Source organism: Eleutherodactylus coqui, chromosome 4 (assembly GCF_035609145.1).
Source record: "Eleutherodactylus coqui strain aEleCoq1 chromosome 4, aEleCoq1.hap1, whole genome shotgun sequence".
Taxonomy (NCBI): Eukaryota; Metazoa; Chordata; class Amphibia; order Anura; family Eleutherodactylidae; genus Eleutherodactylus; species Eleutherodactylus coqui.
In genome coordinates, this window is record NC_089840.1 from 296,778,799 (window position 1) to 296,801,374 (window position 22,576).

At 45.6% G+C, this 22,576-nt stretch overlaps 1 protein-coding gene across 34 annotated transcripts in view; it reads left to right on the forward strand.

Annotated features, from left to right (window-relative positions):
* Positions 1 to 6,043: 6,043 nt before the first annotated feature.
* The window catches only part of TCF7L2 (transcription factor 7 like 2), a 236,613-nt gene continuing 220,080 nt past the window's right edge, over positions 6,044 to 22,576 (forward strand). For 12 of the 34 annotated variants that reach the window (XM_066601429.1, XM_066601437.1, XM_066601440.1 and 9 more), the window contains exons 1-3: positions 6,048 to 6,993; positions 9,170 to 9,236; positions 9,357 to 9,487. In XM_066601429.1, coding sequence (XP_066457526.1) covers positions 6,805 to 6,993; positions 9,170 to 9,236; positions 9,357 to 9,487 — 387 coding nt within the window. In that variant the 5' untranslated portion in view covers positions 6,048 to 6,804. Of the gene's footprint in view, positions 6,994 to 9,169; positions 9,237 to 9,356; positions 9,488 to 22,576 lie in introns of all 34 variants that reach the window. The other 22 variants (XM_066601446.1, XM_066601450.1, XM_066601454.1 and 19 more) reach the window with 5 other exon arrangements.

A 22,576-nucleotide genomic window follows, 5' to 3' on the forward strand; every position in this document is an offset into this window, starting at 1 on the left:
CGCACGTAGCTCCCTGTGTGAATGTAGTCCATGTGTCAGTGTGTACAGGGGCTGTTAGTGCATTCATGTGTCTCTGTGTGTCCATCTGTCCCTCAGTATGTATGTTGGTGCATGTGCAGATATCGGTACGTGTTGGTAAGTGCATGCTGTTATTGACTATGTATGTGTGTACATGTGCCAGTGACTATGGAAGCGTGTGGGTGAGTATACACATGGCTGGAGGGTATGCATGGTGTCAGTGTGCTCATCTGCCTCTGACTGTGTATATGAATGTGTTCATGTACCACTGAGTGTTGGCTTGCTTACATACCCGACTGGATACATGCATTGGTCAGTTGGTATATGTGTCAGTGAGTGCGTGCATGTGCTAGCAAGTGTATTCCTGAGTGTGTACATATGTTGGTAAGTGTCTACATGTCTGTAAGTGTGCCCCCATGCCCCGTGTGTATATAGATTTTGTTTAGTGTATACATGTGTTGCTAAATGTGTTCCCATGCCCCTGAGTGTATACAAGTGTCATTGTGTACACACATCCCATGCCCATGAGTGTACATTTGCCCCCACACCTGAGTGTGCATACTCGGCAATGTTTGTGTACACATGTCAGTGTGTATACGCATCCCATGCCCCTGAGTGTGTACAAGTGTCAGTGTGTATACGCATCCCATGCCCCTGAGTGTGTACACGCATCCCATGCCCCTGAGTGTGTACACGCATCCCATGCCCCTGAGTGTGTACACGCATCCCATGCCCCTGAGTGTGTACACGCATCCCATGCCCCTGAGTGTGTACACACATCCCATGCCCATGACTGTACATTTGCTCCCACACCTGAGTGTGCATACTCGGCAATGTTTGTGTACACATGTCAGTGTGTACATGCATCCCATGCCCCTGAGTGTGTACACAAATCCCATGCCCCCGAGTGTGTACACGCATCCCATGCCCCTGAGTGTGTACACGCATCCCATGCCCGTGTGTACACGCATCCCATGCCCCCGAGTGTGTACAAGTGTCAGTGTGTACATGCATCCCATGCCCCTGAGTGTGTACACAAATCCCATGCCCGAGTGTGTACACGCATCCCATGCCCCCGAGTGTGTACACGCATCCCATGCCCGAGTGTGTACACGCATCCCATGCTGCTGAGTGTGTACACGCATCCCATGCCCCTGAGTGTGTACACGCATCCCATGCCCCTGAGTGTGTACACGCATCCCATGCCCCTGAGTGTGTACACGCATCCCATGCCCCTGAGTGTGTACATTTGCTCCCACACCTGAGTGTGCATACCGGCAATGATTATGTACATCTGTTGCTGTGTTCCCAGGCCACTGAAGGTGTGCATGCAGTGGTCAGTGTTTTGCCAGTCCTCTGATGAGTTTGTGCATGCGCCGGTGAGTGTGTACATGTGTCAATGAAAATGTTCCCATGCTCCTGAGTTTGTACTTGGGTTGATAATTGTGTATATGTGTATAAGTGTGTAAATGAGTATGTGTTGTACAGTGTGTTCCCATGATCCTGTGTGTGCATGTGATATTGAGTGCTTTCATGTGCCCTTCAGGGTGTACATGTGTTAGTGAGTGTGCTCTCCTGTTCTTCAATGTGCACATGTGTTGGTGGGTGTGTTCTCATGCTTCCAAATGCGTACGTGATGAGGACTGTATGCATTTGTTGATGAACGTGTCCTTGTGCCCCTGTGTGTGGCTGAGTGTGCCCCCCTGCCTGAGTGTGTACATGTGCGGCTGAGTGTGCTCCCCTGCCTGAGTGTGTACATGTGTGGCTGAGTGTGTATGTGGGTGGCTGAGTGTGCCCCCCTGCCTGAGTGTGTACATGTGTGGCTGAGTGTGCTTCCCTGCCTGATTGTGTACGTGTGTGGCTGAGTGTGCTCCCCTGCCTGAGTGTGTACGTGTATGGCTGAGTGTGCTTCCCTGCCTGATTGTGTACGTGTGTGGCTGAGTGTGCTTCCCTGCCTGATTGTGTACGTGTGTGGCTGAGTGTGCCCCCCTGCCTGATTGTGTACGTGTGTGGCTGAGTGTGCTCCCCTGCCTGAGTGTGTACGTGTATGGCTGACTGTGCTTCCCTGCCTGATTGTGTACGTGTGTGGCTGAGTGTCCCCCTGCCTGAGTGTGTATGTGTGTGGCTGAGTATGCCAGCCTGCCTGAGTGTGTACGTGTGTGGCTGAGTGTGCCAGCCTGCCTGAGTGTGTACGTGTGTGGCTGAGTGTGCCCCCCTGCCTGAGTGTGTACGTGTGTGGCTGAGTATGCCAGCCTGCCTGAGTGTGTACGTGTGTGGCTGAGTGTGCCAGCCTGCCTGAGTGTGTACGTGTGTGGCTGAGTGTGCCCCCCTGCCTGAGTGTGTACGTGTGTGGCTGAGTGTGCCCCCCTGCCTGAGTGTGCACGTGTGTGGCTGAGTGTGCCCCCCTGCCTGAGTGTGTACGTGTGTGGCTGAGTGTGCCCCCCTGCCTGAGTGTGTACGTGTGTGGCTGAGTGTGCCCCCCTGCCTGATTGTGTACGTGTGTGGCTGAGTGTGCTCCCCTGCCTGAGTGTGTACGTGTATGGCTGAGTGTGCTTCCCTGCCTGATTGTGTACGTGTGTGGCTGAGTGTGCTTCCCTGCCTGATTGTGTACGTGTGTGGCTGAGTGTGCTCCCCTGCCTGAGTGTGTACGTGTATGGCTGAGTGTGCTTCCCTGCCTGATTGTGTACGTGTGTGGCTGAGTGTCCCCCTGCCTGAGTGTGTATGTGTGTGGCTGAGTGTGCCCCCCTGCCTGAGTGTGTACGTGTGTGGCTGAGTGTGCCAGCCTGCCTGAGTGTGTACGTGTGTGGCTGAGTGTGCCAGCCTGCCTGAGTGTGTACGTGTGTGGCTGAGTGTGCCCCCCTGCCTGAGTGTGTACGTGTGTGGCTGAGTGTGCCCCCCTGCCTGAGTGTGCACGTGTGTGGCTGAGTGTGCCCCCCTGCCTGAGTGTGTACGTGTGTGGCTGAGTGTGCCCCCCTGCCTGAGTGTGTACGTGTGTGGCTGAGTGTGCCCCCCTGCCTGATTGTGTATGTGTGTGGCTGAGTGTGCTCCCCTGCCTGAGTGTATATGTGTGTGGCTGAGTGTGCCCCCCTGCCTGTGTACGTGTGTGGCTGAGTGTGCCCCCCTGCCTGAGTGTGTACGTGTGTGGCTGAGTGTGCTCCCCTGCCTGAGTGTATATGTGTGTGGCTGAGTGTGCCCCCCTGCCTGAGTGTGTACGTGTGTGGCTGAGTGTGCTCCCCTGCCTGAGTGTATATGTGTGTGGCTGAGTGTGCCCCCCTGCCTGAGTGTGCACGTGTGTGGCTGAGTGTGCCCCCCTGCCTGAGTGTGTACGTGTGTGGCTGAGTGTGCCAGCCTGCCTGAGTGTGCACGTGTGTGGCTGAGTGTGCTCCCCTGTTCTTCAATATGCACGTGTTGGTGGGTGTGTTCTCATGCTTCCAAATGTGTACATGTGTTGAGGACTGTATGCATTTGTTGATGAGCGTGTCCTTGTACCCCTGAGTGTGTTAATGTGTCATTTGAGTGTTCTTCCCTGCTCATGAGGAATACGTGCTTCGGTGAGTGTGCCCCCCTGCCTGAGTGTGTCCATGCCTTGGTGGATGTGTCCATGTGTCAGTAAGTTTGCACACTATCCCTAAGTGTGCATAGGTGAGTGTGCCTTTGAGTGTGTTCATGTGTCAGCTGCTCCTAAGGTGTAAGTGCTTTAGTGTGTCCCCCTGCCTGAGTGTGTACTTGTATCAGTAAGTGTGCTCACCTTTCCCTGAGTGTGTATAGGTGTGCTGCCCCCCCCCCCCAGTGTGTTGAGTGTGCCCTCCGCCCCCTCGTGTGTTTATGTAGCAGTAAGTGTGCCCCCCAGTGCATTGATGTAGCGGTGAGTGTGCCCCCCCCCCTAGTGTGTCCCCCAGTGTGTTGATGTAGTGGTGAGTGTGCCCCCCCCCCAAGTGCGCCCCCCAGTGTGTTGATGTAGTGGTGAGTGTGCCCCCCCCCCCCAGTGTGTTGATGTAGTGGTGAGTGTGCCCCCCAGTGTGTTGATTGTGCCCTCTGCCCCTTCATGTGTTTATGTAGCAGTGAGTGTGCCCCCCAGAGTGTTGATGTAGCGGTGAGTGCCCACCCCCCAGTGTGTTGAGTGTGCCCTCTGCCCCCTCATGTGTTTATGTAGCAGTTAGTGTGCCCCCCAGTGTGTTGATGTAGCGGTGAGTGTGCCCCCCCAGTGTGTTAAGTGTGCCCTCTGCCCCCTCATGTGTTTATGTAGCAGTGAGTGTGCCCCCCCCCCAGTGTGTTGATGTAGCGGTTAGTGTGCCCCCTGCCCCAGTGTGTTGATGTAGCAGTAAGTGTGCCCCCCCAGTGTGTTGATGTGGCGGTTAGTGTGCCCCCAGTGTGCCCCCTGCCCCAGAGTGTTGATGTAGCAGTGAGTGTGCCCCCCAGAGTGTTGATGTAGCGGTTAGTGTGCCCCCCAGTGTGTTGTGTGCCCCCTGTTCCAGTGTGTTGATGTAGCAGTGAGTGTGCCCCCCAGTGTGTTGAGTGTGCCCCCTGCCCCAGAGTGTTGATGTAGCAGTGAGTGTGCCCCCCAGTGTGTTGATGTAGCGGTTAGTGTGCCCCCCAGTGTGTTGAGTGTGCCCCCTGTTCCAGTGTGTTGATGTAGCAGTGAGTGTGCCCCCCAGTGTGTTGAGTGTGCCCCCTGCCCCAGAGTGTTGATGTAGCAGTGAGTGTGCCCCCCAGTGTGTTGATGTAGCGGTTAGCGTGCCCCCCAGTGTGTTGAGTGTGCCCTCTGCCCCCTCATGTGTTGATGTAGCAGTGAGTTTGCCCCCCAGTGTGTTAAGTGTGCCCTCTGCCCCCTCATGTGTTGATGTAGCAGTGAGTGTGCCCCCCAGTGTGTTGAGTGTGCCCCCTGCCCCAGAGTGTTGATGTAGCAGTGAGTGTGCCCCCCAGTGTGTTGATGTAGCAGTTAGCGTGCCCCCCAGTGTGTTGAGTGTGCCCTCTGCCCCCTCATGTGTTGATGTAGCAGTGAGTGTAACCCCCAGTGTGTTGAGTGTGCCCTCTGCCCCCTCATGTGTTGATGTAGCAGTGAGTGTAACCCCCAGTGTGTTGAGTGTGCCCTCTGCCCCCCCAGTGTTGATGTAGCAGTGAGTGTGCCCCCCAGTGTGTTGAGTGTGCCCCCCAGTGTGTTGAGTGTGCCCTCTGCCCCCTCATGTGTTGATGTAGCAGTGAGTGTGCCCCCCAGTGTGTTGAGTGTGCCCTCTGCCCCCCAGTGTGTTGATGTAGCAGTGAGTGTGCCCCCCCCAGTGTGTTGATGTATCGGTTAGTGTGCCCCCCAGTGTGTTGAGTGTGCCCTCTGCCCCCTCATGTGTTGATGTAGCAGTGAGTGTAACCCCCAGTGTGTTGAGTGTGCCCTCTGCCCCCCCAGAGTGTTGATGTAGCAGTGAGTGTGCCCCCCAGTGTGTTGAGTGTGCCCCCCAGTGTGTTGAGTGTGCCCTCTGCCCCCTCATGTGTTGATGTAGCAGTGAGTGTGCCCCCCAGTGTGTTGAGTGTGCCCTCTGCCCCCCAGTGTGTTGATGTAGCAGTGAGTGTGCCCCCCCCAGTGTGTTGATGTATCGGTTAGTGTGCCCCCCAGTGTGTTGAGTGTGCCCTCTGCCCCCTCATGTGTTGATGTAGCAGTGAGTGTGCCCCCCAGTGTGTTGAGTGTGCCCTCTGCCCCCCAGTGTGTTGATGTAGCAGTGAGTGTGCCCCCCCCAGTGTGTTGATGTATCGGTTAGTGTGCCCCCCAGTGTGTTGAGTGTGCCCTCTGCCCCCTCATGTGTTGATGTAGCAGTGAGTGTGCCCCCCAGAGTGTTGATGTAGCGGTTAGCGTGCTCCCCAGTGTGTTGAGTGTGCCCCCTGCCCCAGAGTGCTGTGCCCATGTGCCAGTGGCTGTCACTCTTCCTGCTCTCAGCCCTCCCCGTCACACTTCCCTCCTCCTGCCCTCCTCTTCCGACTTCAGCACTTTAGTAAAGTGAATCTTCGCTCCTTCTTCTTCTTCTTTGTGTACTTTGCATTAGTCGCGGCTCCCCGGCTGCTCTCCCCCGCGCCCGGGCCGCTGCCCCCTCACCCCGGCTGCTCTCGGGCTGCACATGGACACTTGTGCACTTCTCTCACTTGTTGTTTGGTGACATTTATGAACGTCACCGCCCCCCCCCCCCCCCATGTGATGAAAGTTTTCTGCTCCCCCCTAGGGAGTGACTAATCCCCCCCCGGGCCCCCCGCTCCTGTGGCCCCCGTCCAGTGCCCCCCTCCGCACCCCGTGCCGGGTCCCCTCCTCTGCCGTCTCCCCCTCCTCCGGTCCCCCCTCTCCCTCCCTCCTCTCTCTCCTCCTGTCAATCACAGCCGCCTTTGAACTGGATTCCTTCCAGTCGTAACTTCCACTGACTCAATCCGGGCGAGCTGCTCTATCCTGGGCGCTCCGTGCACCTCGCTGCGGGCTCGGGGGGCTGCCCCGTCGGTTTTAGGGGGGATCGCTCCAGTTTACTCGTCTTCTGCTTCTTTGCCGATTCTTTTATTTGTGGCGAGAGAAGGGGGAGGGGGGCACAGAGGACCCGGAGCGACTCCCCCACCCCCAGCTCCACAAAGACAGGGACCCGGCAGCACCGCGGCAGCACCCGGGGCCCCCGCCTCCCCCTCCCCGCAGCGGCGGGCTCTGCGGCCGCAACACAAACTTTTTTGGGGGGTCGGCAGAGTCGCTTCTCCCCGCCGGCGGCTTCAGCTCTCCTTCCTCTTCTCTCTCTCGTTGCTGCTGCTGCTGCACCCGGAGCGGTAATCATGCCGCAGCTGAACGGCGGAGGAGGGGACGATCTGGGGGCCAACGACGAGATGATCTCCTTCAAAGACGAAGGGGAACAGGAGGAGAAGATCTCCGACAACTCCTCGGCCGAAAGAGATCTGGCCGACGTCAAATCCTCGCTCGTCAACGAGACCGAAACCCACCAGAACAGCTCGTCCGACTCCGAGGTGAGCGACCTGCCGGGGGGTCTGCGGGCCGGTTGGAGGGAGGGACACGCGGGTTTGGGGGACAGAGGAGACGTCATTGACTATAAAGTGGGGTGCAAAGTGCAGAATAGGGGGGTAAGGAGAGGGAAGGGGGGGAGTTGTGGGGCAGCCGGTCTGAAAGGAACAATATTACACTTGTCCTTGTGTTATTATCTGTCACCGTGTGCAATCAGCCGAAAGTTTAAAGGGGCGACTATTATACGGAGAGACCCCCGGAAATATCCCAGGGTGTAATAATACTTGTCTAATAAATAATAGAAACGAGCGGAGTAACAATCCCACCCGAGTGTATACATGTGTTATGTGTACATGCGTTATGTGTGTTGTATACATGTGTTATATGTATGTATTATGTGTGTTGTATACATGTGTTATATGTATGTATTATGTGTGTTACATGTGTGTTATATGTGTGTATTATGTGTGTTCTCCGGATTATGGGCACTCAGTACTGATGTATTTGTAGATTTACATTGAATAGAAAGTTTGTAAACTCCGCAGCCGTGTGATAATAGTAATAATCACCTCCTATAACAACAATCTATCTGTATTATTACCTCCTGTAAATAAGGAGGCAGAGCAGAGGATTGTCGCCCAGGTGGAGACATAACAATCCTCTGCCGGCTCTACTCTGTGTGTTATATGCAATATTTACTTCTATGTTAGATATTTATAAATATGGCAGAGTATACAATCACATGGTATAAATCATAATCTATAATACTACAGAGTATAGTGTCATATAATAACAGTTTATTACTGCATATAACGACACTTTGTATAACATTACAGGATTTAGCATCACATTAGGCTATATAATATCACAATATATAACAGCACAGTTTATAATCGAGTATATTCCATCATACAGTAGAATATAATATTCCACTATTTATAATTAAAGTATATATATATATAGTAAACATACAGATTGTATCACAGTTTACATCATGTAATATCATTTATGTTTCAGTTTATACTTTCATATTACAGTATATGATATCACAGTTCACATTATAGTATATAATCACATAATGTGTAATATATCCCATTATATATCACAGTTTATATTCTAGTCTATAACAAATTATAATATCCCACTGTATAAAATTGTAATCGCTAATCTTCCAGTATATAATGTGACCGGCTTGTTCTGTCATGTTTTGGGCACCGATAATATTGTATTTAATGTAGAAAATTATTTTCAGTAGTATATTATATTCCATGTATATATATAGTGTACAGTGGAGCGTATATGTATATATATGATATGATGGAACGTGTGTTCTATGTTATTCTGTATGTCTGTGTCCTATATAATGTACATATGTTCGCTGCGTGTATTATTGTATGTACTAATATATATTCTATCTGTACATGAGATATGTGCGATCATTAGGCTGGATGATAGAATGTTTGTTTTATACATTATATATTGGTGTGTGTGTATATATATATATATATAGTGTGTGTGTGTGTGTATATATATATATATATATATATATAGTGTGTGTATATATATATATATATATATATATATATATATAAAATGTGTGTGTGTATTCCATGTATTATATACAAGTGTATCCTGTTTGGTATACTATACATATGTGTACTGTTCCTTATATACATGTCTGTACTGTGCAGTACATTACATGTATGTTCTGTACATTCTATAAAAATGTCTTTTCTATGGTAGATCAATATGTGTGCTGTACATTATATACATGTATGTTCTATATGTGTTTTGGAGATTATGTGCTAGTGTGTTCTGTGGGGTATATTATGTGTGTACTGTACATTATTTACACGTGTTTTCTGTGAAGTATATTACGTGTATACGGTACATTATATACAAGTGTGTTCTGTGTGATATATCGATACATGTGTACTGTACATTATATACTGTACAGTATATTATATTTATACATGTATCTCTTACATATTTTGAGTATACATGGCCTGTACGTTACAAACCTGCTCATGACATGTGTGTCTGACATGCACCATTATTCTGTATGCATGTAAGTGTGTTTCAGGCTTCATGATGATGATGATGATACATATTCTATATGTAGAGGTCTTGGCCTCTTGATGATGATGATGATACATGTTCTTCTTTTCTCTCCCATGTCAGGTGGAGCGACGGCCTGCACCAAGACCCGAGAGCTTCCGGGACAAAAGCCGAGACAGCCTGGAGGAAGGTGGGTACAGAGCAGTATGCGGGGGGCCCTATGTGCTGACCTTTAACCCCTTCATGACTCTAGCGAATGGGGGGGGGGTTCTTCTCCAAAGTTACTAAAACTTTTTTCCTGTTGTTGTAGCTGGGAAGAGGCAGGACGGGGGAGGAGGCCTGTTCAAGAGCCCGGCATACCCCGGGTACCCCTTCATCATGATCCCGGACCTCAGTAGCCCCTACCTGCCCAACGGCTCCCTGTCCCCCACCGCCCGCACGGTAAGTGTCTTCCCCCCTCCCATATGTGTGTATATGTCCCTTCCTCTGCTCGTGCTGGACCTTGTTACATTGTATCCAGTGAAGGTTCCATCCCCCGAATACAATGTATCAGTGTTTGCCGGTCCTGACTCCTATAGTGTCTGCACAGTGCTGATGACCCTTTCATGATGAACCCCTCTATAATGAGTTGTATACTCTCCGTGATGACCCCTATATGCTGAAACTTGTATATTACATATGATGAACCTTCTGTTCTACATAAGGACCCTTATATTCTCTATGTCAAACCTTGTATTTTCTATAATGACCCTTATATAATATGAAGCATATATTCTCTATTATTACACACAAATTCTCTATTTTGACTTTTATACTCGGATGACCCTGATATTCTTTATGTTGAACCCGTATACTCTATAATGAGCCATATGTATTTTGTTATGATGCTTATACACTGTATATTCTCTGTATGACTCTTCTACTCTATAATACACTATATAGTCTATCCCATGAGCCTTACACTCTATATCAACCACATCTTCTTTCTGCTGAACCCTTATACTCTCTATAATGAACCAGATATATTATGCTATAGCCATTATAATCTCTTTGATTAGCCTTATATTTAATATCACACTTTATATGTTGTATTAAGACCCTTATATTACCTAAAAAGACCCTTAAACCTTTATTATGCCCTTTATATACTCTACAGTGCTTCTTTTATACTCCGTGACACCCGTTCTGTATTCTAGGATGGCCCTTATATTCTCCACGCTGCCCTTTATACTCTTCCTCTTCCTTTTTCTATAATGCCTCTAATACTCAGTGATGCCCCTTTCTATTTTTGATGCCCTTTATATACTCTTATGATACCCGTTGTATATTCTGTGATGCCCTCTTATATTTTTGATGCCCCTTTTACATTCAGTGATGCTCTTCTCTAACCTGTGATGCCCCTTGTACCCACTCTGATGCCCCTTGTTCAGTCTGTCTCTTCCTTCTGGAGCTGCCATTGGTTTGTTTACTTTTTGTTCTGCTTTCCGCCTCACTGATCAGAGTGACAACTTTTGCTTTCTCTATGTCAGTGCACTTTCAGTTCAGTTAAATGGCCTCTGAGAAAGGGAAAAGTAGTGCGAGCAGCATCGGTGGTTGTAATACAGATGTGTCATGTAGCGCTGATGGGGGGACGCTGCCCCCGACCCCAACAAAGACTCATACTCTGGTTCAAAGTAAATGAGACAAAAAGGTCTGAGGTTCTGTGTGTCTGAATGGGTGGGCTGTGAGGGGCTAAACAGGCCCATGGTGTGTATACAAGACTGATATGTATAGGGGCCTCTCACAAGCTGCTCTCTTATGTGTATGTGGGGTTAAAGCAAGAGAGTCCCACATCTGTATGATACTATATATTATCTATCTATCTCATATCTATCTATCTATCTATCTATCTATCTATCTATCTATCTATCTATCTATCTATCTATCTCATATCTATCTATCTATCTATCTCATATCTATCTATCTATCTATCTATCTATCTATCTATCTATGTATCTATCTATCTATCTCATATCTATCTATCTATCTATCTATCTATCTATCTATCTATCTATCTCCTATCTATCTATCTATCTATCTATCTATCTATCTATCTATCTATCTATCTATCTATCTATCTATCTATCTATCTATCTCATTACCTATTAGATAGGTAGATAATATCATCCTCCAGATAGCACCTGATCCCTATGTCCAGCGCTGCATCTGTTCTCCCCGGTCAGGTATGTGGTGACCCTGTACGTTCTCGGAGTCACACTGACCTGCAGTTGCTTTACTCATTGGCGATGGCAGGGACCTAAGTGCTTATTGACTTCGTATGCTGCAGATAGAGAACTGTGCCGCTTAATACTGTACTATCAGGCCCCGTACGGTGTTAATGTGCAATAAGCAGCTATATGAGCCGTGCGGTATATATGTCTAACATGTGCAGCGTCGGTTGATATTCTGGATGTTCAGATCTTTGCTGTTTGTTGTTTTGTTGCATTTTTTAAAAATGTTTTATTGTTATTTTCTAATATTTACATGAAATTTAGAATTTTTTTTCCAATCATTTTGTGTTTTTGGAAATTGTCTGTGATGGAATTTCGGTGCAGATATTTAGATTTTGCACGTCAGGGGGATTTGATGTCACCTAGGATCCGTTACATTGACATCAGCTTTAATTCCACATAAATGATCATTTCTTCCAAAAAATGTAGAATTTTCTTCTTGCTTTTTGTAAGCAAAATGGGAAGTTATTGAATTTTTCTCTTGACGCCTCCCATCCATAATACATGATAGAAGAAGATTCCAGTCTGATAAAGCCTTGGAGATGGCATATGAGAATGTATAGGGGGAGGGGGGCCATGGTTTGGGGTGATGTGGATTGTATTGATACGTTCCCCTCCTGGTTATTGATCGATTCTTCTGAATGATTGCTGCTTATGTGTTACATTGTATCTGATGTGGAATGTGGAGCCCTCCTAAATGTGGCGTTTTCTCCTGTCTTGGGGTCATAAGACGATTCACCAGCTCAGGGAACTGAAGATTTATTGTCATTTGTTTCATTTTGTTTCTAAACATTTTTTAGTTTCCTTGTAAAAAAAATAAAAAGTAGTAAAATATATGTAAAGTTTTTGGTGGTTGCCTCCTTGTGACAGTTCAGCCCTGAAAGGGTTAAGCCACTTGCAGTTTCGCTTTCAGACCTCCATGGGAAGGGAGCAATTTAACCCATTAGCCCCGGGCCTCTCTTGCTGTAAAGTGTTTCTTAAACACTTCTTAATGTCTGTGACCCCCGCCCCCCCCCCCCATTTCCTAATGTGACTTGACTTTACTGTAATTACACAGATCATTAGATTGTAAATGGACGGCAATAATACATTTATCAGGACTAATAGAGCAGGTGCCCTGTGGCCTGCCTGGCATGCAGGTGGCATCTTCCTATATCTGGCGGTAGAATGAAACACAGAAAGCAGAAAAAAAGCAATGATCCCAAGAAAACATGCCCCCCCCCCCCCCCCCCCCCCCCCGCAGATGTCCAGTACAGCGGCATTGTGAGCGGCGACAGCCAGGCCTCCGGTGTCAGGACCACTTATGGTCTGTGTAGTAGTCTCCCTGCAGGAAGATGTCTGCCCCGTGTGAATAATATCACAATCATTCGTCTTATATCTGCTCATTGTTCTCCCTCCGGCCCATGCATTGCTTTTGTGAGATCTCCACTTGTGCAAAATATGTTTGTGAACCTTTGACATGTTGGTCTAACAAAACACGACTCATGTCCTTGTGTTAGTAAATCAGAAGTGAAGTTTTTATCTATCTATCTATCTATCTATCTCCTATCTATCTATCTATCTATCTATCTATCTATCTATCTATCTATCTATCTATCTATCTATATTATATCTATCTATCTATTTATCTATCTATCTATCTATCTCCTATCTATCTATCTCCTATCTATCTATCTATCTATCTATCTATCTATCTATCTATCTATCTATCTATCTATCTATCTATCTATATTATATCTATCTATCTCATATCTATCTATCTTATATCTATCTATCCATCTCATATCTATCTATCTATCTATCTATCTATCTATCTATCTATCTATCTATCTATCTATCTATCTCATATCTATCTATTTATTTATCGATCTATCTATCTATCCCATATCTATCTCCTATCTATCTATCTATCTATCATCTATCTATCTCATATCTATCTATCTATCTATCTATCTATCTATCTATCTATATTATATCTATCTATCTCATATCTATCTATCTTATATCTATCTATCCATCTCATATCTATCTATCTATCTATCTATCTATCTATCTATCTATCTATCTATCTATCTATCTCATATCTATCTATTTATTTATCGATCTATCTATCTATCCCATATCTATCTCCTATCTATCTATCTATCTATCTCCTATCTATCTCATATCTATCTATCTATCTCATATCTATCTATCTATCTATCTATCTATCTATCTATCTATCTCATATCTATCTATTTATTTATCGATCTATCTATCTATCCCATATCTATCTATCTATCTATCTATCTATCTATCTATCTATCTATCTATCTATCTATCTATCTATCTCTCATATCTATCTCCTATCTATCTATCTATCTATCTATCTATCTATCTATCTATCTATCTATCTATCTATCTATCTATCTATCTATCTCATATCTATCTATCTATATTATATCTATCTATCTATCTTCTATCTATCTCATATCTATCTATCTATCTATCTATCTATCTATCTATCTATCTATATTATATCTATCTATCTATCTCATATCTATCTATCTATTTATTTATCGATCTATCTATCTATCCCATATCTATCTATCTATCTATCTATCTATCTATCTATCTATCTATCTCTCTCATATCTATCTATCTATCTATCTATCTCCTATCTATCTATCTATCTATCTATCTCATATCTATCTATCTATCTATCTATCTATCTCCTATCTATCTATCTATCTATCTATCTCATATCTATCTATCTATCTATCTATCTATCTATCTATCTATCTACCTATCTCCTATCTATCTATCTATCTATCTATCTCATATCTATCTATCTATCTATCTATCTATCTATCTATCTATCTATCTATCTATCTATCTATCTATCTATCTACCTATCTCCTATCTATCTATCTATCTATCTATCTATCTATCTATCTATCTATCTATCTCCTATCTATCTATCTATCTATCTATCTATCTATCTATCTATCTATCTCCTATCTATCTATCTATCTATCTATCTATCTATCTATCTATCTATCTATCTATCTATCTATCTATCTATCTATCTATCTATCTATCTATCTATCTATCTATCTCCTATCTCTCTCTTGCACTGCTGTGGTCATTATTCGTATGTCTATATGTACAGAAGCATTGACACATTTACATCCATCCATCCAGGCCCAGGATTTGGGGTTCTTGGATCATTCATGTCGGTGTATACCTTGTATATATACTCTGCTCCTCCGAGTAGGTCTGTTACATTCATCATGCTTTCATCGGTCGTGGTGAATTTCTCATTTGCATCGCCTGTTCTGTGTACCGCTCATCGGTCCCATCTTGTCTCATCTTGCCCTGAACATTCAGTTTGTAGCGTCACCAAATTTATCTGTAAATTTAAAATTAAGGGTTTTTTTTCTGTTTCTTTTACAAATGTAAAAATGTTATATATATAAAGTAACCCAAACCGTCACAACCTGTCTGCTGACTGAGCAGTGCAGCTGAGAATGGTCACATATGGGGCCCCAGAGGGCTCGGATCGGGGCCACTGACACATTTGCATCTTCAACATTTCGCATTTACCATTTTTTACTTTTACAATTAGTTGTTGGTGAATTGTAATTGAAGGTGAGGCCTTGCGGACGTTGCTGGGGGGGGGACACAGCATACGGTTTATGTAAAGTTGTTCATCTTGTTGCAGTTTGTTTAGGAATTTCCGGGGAATGCCATCTTGTTGTCGATTGAAAAAAAATTAAAAACCTTTAAAATCGAAGCAAAAATGTAATATTTCGCTTTAGGGGGAGCAACACCACAGAGACTGCTTGTACTGAGAGTGGGAGGGACCAGGAAGTTTTAGGGGGGTAATAACTGAGCCAAGGTGCCCCCCTTCTCTTCTCAAACAAAAGAACTATGTAGACTGTGAAAATGTTAGATTGCAATTTGTCAGCCGGTTTCAGGATCTGCCTTACGAACAGATTAGGAAAAGCCAACACAAGGAAATGACAGCTGTGAGTCTTTATCTGGACCAGCAGCTCTCTCCCCATAGCTAAAATTCACAGGGGCTTTTTTTTCCAGCTGCCTGCGAGTTATGTGGAAGTTGCATTAATGGTTGTTCGTGGATGAGACAGCCTGAATGTATCAAACGTCGCCGTCTTGTAGAGGAAAGACAGAGACGGAACGTAAGGAGATGTTCCTGCAATAAGACCCCCCCCCCCCCCATACTCTCACTATAAAAATTCTACAAATTCTGCTGCAGTCCTTTTTACGACAAATACAGAACTAAGAATATAAATGTGCCCCTCTGGCCGGTTCACACGGGGCGTTACTGCTGATGTGCAAATTAGGAGGGAGCAGATGAGCTTAAAAACGCAATAGAGTGCAAGAGAAACACGAGAAAAGCTACATAAAAACATATAATAGCATGTAACATAGGATATAATGCAATATAAAACACGGCAATGTAAAGACACGATGAAAGAAGGCAACGCAGAAAGAGACAAAACAATAGAAACAAGGCAACAGAAAGGCACAAAACAATAGAATAGAAAGACCTATGAAATAAGGCAACATAAAAACATACAAAATAAGGCAACATAAAAACATACAAAATAAGGCAACATAAAAACATACAAAATAAGGCAACATAAAAACATACAAAATAAGGCAACATAAAAACATACAAAATAAGGCAACATAAAGACACACGTGAAACAAGAAGGAGAAGACAGCGAAAAGGCAAAACTATGAAACACAGAAACATACAGAAGTATCAGCATGAAGTAAGCTGGATGTAATCTGAGCGCTCTGACATCCCGACCTCCAGGGAGAGTTGGGTATAGCGATGTGTCCATATGATGAAGGAACATGTTGGGTTCGGTGTTTTCGGTCAGTGTCTGAGGGGTCTGTCATATTATCTGTTTGCTGATTGGGTTACAGACTGTAATCAAAGTAAAATTTAACAATCATGGTAAATTTTGTTTAAAAATAACATTTTTCAGCAGCGGTGCAGCTGGAAACGAGTGTCCAGCATGTATGCAGGAGGCCACAATGGACCGCCAGTGACCCCACACAGTTATTGTGGACTGTGAATCTCGGATCATGCTGATCGTAGCAGATCTCAGCAGGATTACATGGTTGTCCTGCGCCATACTAGAGGTGATCATGATGGCCACAATCCATGTATTCCTATGGGCTGTGGTGATCACATGACTGTATGGCGTTATTAATATGGACCGTGGTTGTCATGTGACTCGCTGTATTCCTATATAGTATGACTCATTGTATTACTGTATAGACTGGCGCTAGCAGCACTCATTGCACTTGTATGCAGTGTGACTGGAGTATCACTTGTTATACTTTTATGGACTGAGGCTGAAGCATCAGCAATTGTATTTCTATATAGTGGGACTGTAGCATCACTCATTGTATCCCTATAGACTGTGGCTCTAGCATCACTCATTGGACTTCTATGTACCCTGTTTCCCCCAAAATAAGACAGTGTCTTATATTAATTTTTGGTCCAAAAGATTTAACTTTTTTACATGTATAGCTGCCTGGACACTATTTAAATAGCTTTTTCTTATTAACTGTAACTAGGTCTTAATTTTGGAGCAGGGCTTATATTTCAAGCATACTCAAAAAGCCTAACAAAAATCATTCTGCATCCTCAAAAATCCTGAAAAATCCAGCTATGTCGTATTTTCGGGGGTATGCCTTATTTTCAGGGAAACAGGGAAATCATTGTATCCCTATAGACTGTGGCTCTAGCATCACTCATTGTATCCCTATAGACTGTGGCTCTAGCATCACTCATTGTATCCCTATAGACTGTGGCTCTAGCATCACTCATTGTATCCCTATAGACTGTGGCTCTAGCATCACTCATTGTATCCCTATAGACTGTGGCTCTAGCATCACTCATTGTATCCCTATAGACTGTGGCCTTAGCATCACTCATTGTATCCCTATAGACTGTGGCCTTAGCATCACTCATTGCATCTCCATGTGGTCTGACTGCAGCATCACTCATTGTACTTCTATGTTCTTGTATCCTTTGCGCTGCCAAACTTGTATAAAGTCTAAACTCCCAACAGCTAGAAGAGCTTCCCATTGGTGGCCAGCGGCTGCTCTGTTACTGTAGACAAATCACAGAAAGAAGAAAAATCGCTTCCAGTGGCCGTACCTACTGATATACTGATACCAATATAGGGGCAGGTGCAGAACCACAAACCCCAGCATGCAGACAGACCAATGACAATATGGAGGAGCATTGCACAGGTGCAGAATACTGACCAGCCGCTCACCTGCCCACCACATATTGGGGGAGGGGCTGCTTATTATTACACTTGCACATAGATAAGGTATATATAGGGTGCCGGACCAACTGTTACGCATCTGCTCCCCCATGCTGAGGGATGGGGTGTGTATACCTGTCCTTGGATCAGTATATCATAAGCATGGCTGCTGGCAGTGAGTTACCATAGACTCCTCGTCTAGATTAGTGCAGGCGCTCATTATCAGCCGTATCGTCTATATCATCAGTCAGTGGAGCTCCGGCATCCACGGTGTATCTGTCATATCATAAAACTTTACAGCCGTGGATCTGTCATTGGGACTTTGCAGACCTGTAATTTGTGGATGAGATGCTTAATTTTACAACTTGCACCTTAATAGGTCTGTGAATATATAAAGAATGCCTGCCAGGGGGGGGTTGTGTCCGGAGGCCTCCGGGCCGTAAATCCAAGGGGGTTATTTACAGCCTATAAGTGAGGATATCTGACGCCACGAGGCTCCTGCAGGTTGGGGGGGGAGGGGGGGGGGGGGGCTTGGGTTTCATTCAGTAATTAGGAGCAGTTTAGTTATTTAAATACTAAATATGCAGAAGAGATACTTTGTATCATCATTGCAGCTGATGACGTCACCATAGCGACCGGCCCGGAGGACTGCATCGCCCGCACACGTCTCTTCTGCTCGTTATCTTTTATTCGTTCATTCATTTTCTCATTTCATTCTTTCTTTTTTGTTTTTTAAATGTAGTTTTATTTTTTTAATGTGAAATGTTTTTGAAAATTTTTTCCACCTAATTTTTATAAATGAGGATTCAGCCGACTTTTAGCGCAAAAGAAAAGATAATTATACAAATCAGATTATTCTACCTTGTGTGTTAATATAATAACTGCGGCTTTAAAGCGATTCAATTATCAGATCTGATGAGAACGTCTATTGATGCCCATTAGATCCGTAAATGCTGAATATCATCATCATCATCATCATCATCATCCTGCCCATTATATAACCGTGTGATGCCATCAGTTACTGGACTCCAGTTGGTGCTTTTTCTCCGCCAGACCTTTTTGTTGCATGTCTTTCGTATGCATTCAGATGTGTTGCATGTCAGTGAATGGAATCATAGGAATTCCTATTCACACCGTGGAATTTATTTTCACCAATTGTGAGTTAGATAAGCAATTTAACTGTACAGATGGGCAGCGCCCAGTGCCACCTCTCCTACTTGCGGGTCCACAGTGGCTTGGCACATTCTACCATGGCAGTAGACTGGTCTTAGAAGACTCCTTCCAACATGTTTTTGTAACTTTTTTTTGCTACTTTTTTATCAGATTTTTCTCACTTTCTCCCATTAGCTTCATAGGATATAAAGTGTTAACTAATAATGACGTCATCGATCTAGGGATGCTTACCGTAGCATCTCTGTATATACATATAGTACTTAAAGGGGTTTTCCAAGACTAACATTGATGACCTATCAGTTGATTGAAGAGGCTGCGGTGCTCAGGCCTGGGACATCACATCCATCGGTCAGATGGGACTGAGCTGCATTACCCGCTTCAGCCGCCTTGGAGTTTATGACACTCTGGTATGTATTGAGGTGACAGTGACGCTCACCCCAGTCAGCTGATCCAAGTCCTGGGCGGCAGAACCCACCAATCCTGAAATGGGCCATCAATATCTTAGTGCTGCTGCAGACAGTCCCGGGACTCGACACACGACTTGTTTTGCACCATGCAGCGGAATTTGTTGTCAAACATGCAGATTTTGATGTGGAATTAAAAATGGCTTAATTCTCCTGGCAATTCTGCGACACAATCCATCTTTAGACCTGCAGATTTTGGTCTGGATTTACGCTGTGTGTCGCAGAACATTTCCATTCTGTCAGGTCTTCATAGGGGCCGGCGGATGATCTGACCTCTCCCATTGCGGGAAACAAGGATTAGACCGATTAGAGTACTTTTAGGAGATGCCATGGCGCGGTTAGTGTTGGTTAGTTGCGGGATTTGGGATTGGGTCCAAGGTGACATCTCACCGTCAGCCCCGGGCCATGTGAAGCGCCAACCATTGCACATTTCTTTCAGCACTGGACATCAAGGTTAAAATTCTCCCTATGTAGCTAACGAGCTGGCTGGAATGATTGACAGCCCAACCAGCCAGTCAGTGACTTCTGTATGGTGTTTAGTCCAGCTTCTCTGTACGAGTGATGCTGGCTATACTCCCTATATACTGGTCCAGTCAGGTGACTCTGTACTCGCAGCATACCTGTCCATTGTCAGCAGTCAGCTTTCTATAGTCTCTGGTTTGGTTCTCCTGTTCCTTTGTGACTTTGCCTTGTGCGATCAGTGGGGTTGCCCTTTTCAGGGCAGATGTCCTGTCGGGGAGGTTCAGGGTATTCTGTTCAGTACAGTAATTAGTTATTTACCCCTAGTTCTTGTCAGATCCAGTTTCTAGCTACTGTTTGTTTTCCATAAACATGCCGTGTCCCGACTGCCCTGGCATCCAACTCTCCATAGTTCATCCCCTGTTTTGTCGCCAGTCCTGAACAAACATGACAGGAAGTAAGCGATACCTGAATATGTGGCGGCTGCTTATCTTTACCCACTATGGATATAACTTCAATGTTTTGGGGTTGTTTGCCTGGAGAGGCCCCTGAAGTATGCTGTCTCCTTGTGATTATTCTATTGGAGTAAGGGTCCGCTTACACCAGACGAGCGGATGATGTCAGTTCGCTCCGTCAGCCTGTTTATACACAGATGCGTCGTTGACTCGTTTAAACAAGAAATCGTTCAGTCATTCATATTCGCTGTATAAGTGAGAACGACTGATTGGTAATTAAACCGAACGATAAATGAACGCGCCGACATGATCTTTATTAAATGATGGTCTTTGATCGTTCGTTTACACTGAATCATTTGTCATTCATTTCTGCTCGATTGAACAATATTGGTCCGTGTAAAGGCCCATTTAGACGGGACGAGAGTCGGGCAAACAACCTTCTCATTGTTACATTATTGCCCTTTTATTGTATCTTCCCCCGTGCTATATAATATTTATGTATTATCATCCTACTCCGCTATTGTCTTGTGATTCCGTATAACAATCGAGGTCTCGCCCGCTCCGTCTTCTGCCTGCCCTTCGCTCAGTAGAATCTCTTGCTTCTTCCTTGACAATGCCTTCTGCTTCTACTGCTCGATAAACTTTCCGGCGTCACGCTTCGTTTGTACATTGCGTTGACCCGTCACACCGAAAATGGCATCTATCAGTTTCTGTACACTCGCGCTTTTTTTCACGGTGTTGTGCAATTTTTTGAGCACTTTTTAAAATACACAAAGGCATGGCGGCATTGTTACATACCGTGAATAAGGGCGATATTAACGGCAGCTTTTACAATCATTCATGGGTGTGGGTTTTTTTTGTTTTTTTATCATTTAAAACACATTTTTTCCCCGGATTTTTTTTTTTACAGAGAAACCAATGGGGGAGGGGGGGGGGGGGGAACACCAGAGAACGCTAAGAGCAGACATTGTACGTCTTGGAATAAATGCCCCCAAAATGGCACAAACAAGAACGCGGCACGTGTGGACTTTTATAGACTTTAACATATCTGTCCAAGGAATATTAACAAAAATGTTACAAAAAATGATGAAAAACACTGTGTGAATCCGGCCCCCATAATGGTGACATCCACAGCCCCCCCATAACTGTAACACATGCGGTATATGTGGAACTCCCACCCAGGAAACCTGCAGCATTTACAGTAGAAGCCGTGTGAAGCTGATACATTGTATCCACATGCTGTGCAGTAACCGCAGCAGAACTGTAAATCTGCAGCACGGCAGTTATTTTCTGTGGATTTCACCCATTCAAGGTGGCAAATTCACACAAAATCTGCAGCTTTTGGTTTACATTTTGCTGCTGCGAATTTGCTGTGATTTTTTTCTCTCTCTATAAAATCTCTTAACGAATTTGACCCGCTTCACCCTCGGGCGCCGATCACATAGACGTGGAATCTGGGCCAAACACTGTGCCCGCTTTACCTCCCATTGGGTTTCGTGGCCGCTGGCAGGATTTTTTCTCCTGTGGATTTTAATGTCCGTGTTATAAAAAAAAAAAAAGTATCGCCGCGTCAATTCTTGATGCAGTTTCTACGGGGAAGCTGCGCCCGCTGGCCGCATTTGGCTGCTGAAGTTGCCGCATTGAATGCAGTTAAATCTGCCTGCATATCCGTGGCAAAACTCCAAGAGTCCTTGAATTTATGCTGCAGACTATTTTGGTAGATCCATGTTGGGAAATTCAGACGTAGACCGGGCAAATTAAACTCGGCGGGACGATGCCCAACGGACCGGACTGTGATTTTTGGTGCTGTTATGGTGATAACTTTTGTATTACTGTTTTTGTAATGCAGGTTTTTCTCATTGAATTGAATGAGAATAGAGCGCTCTAAGAATCCCCCCATTCCAATGAAAAGTCCTCCGTTGTACCCCACCGCTGATCCCTGCTTCACCCCACCGCTGATCCCTGCTTCACCCCACCGCTGATCTCTGCTTCACCCCACCGCTGATCTCTGCTTCACCCCACCGCTGATCCCTGCTTCACCCCACCGCTGATCCCTGCTTCACCCGACCGCTGATCCCTGTTTCACCCCACCGCTGATCCCTGTTTCACCCCACCGCTGATCCCTGTTTCACCCCACCGCTGATCCCTGTTTCACCCCACCGCTGATCCCTGTTTCACCCCACCGCTGATCCCTGTTTCACCCCACCGCTGATCCCTGTTTCACCCCACCGCTGATCCCTGTTTCCCCCCACCACTGATCCCTGTTTCCCCCCACCACTGATCCCTGTTTCACCCCACCGCTGATCCCTGTTTCACCCCACCGCTGATCCCTGTTTCACCCCACCGCTGATCCCTGTTTCCCCCCACCACTGATCCCTGTTTCCCCCCACCACTGATCCCTGTTTCACCCCAC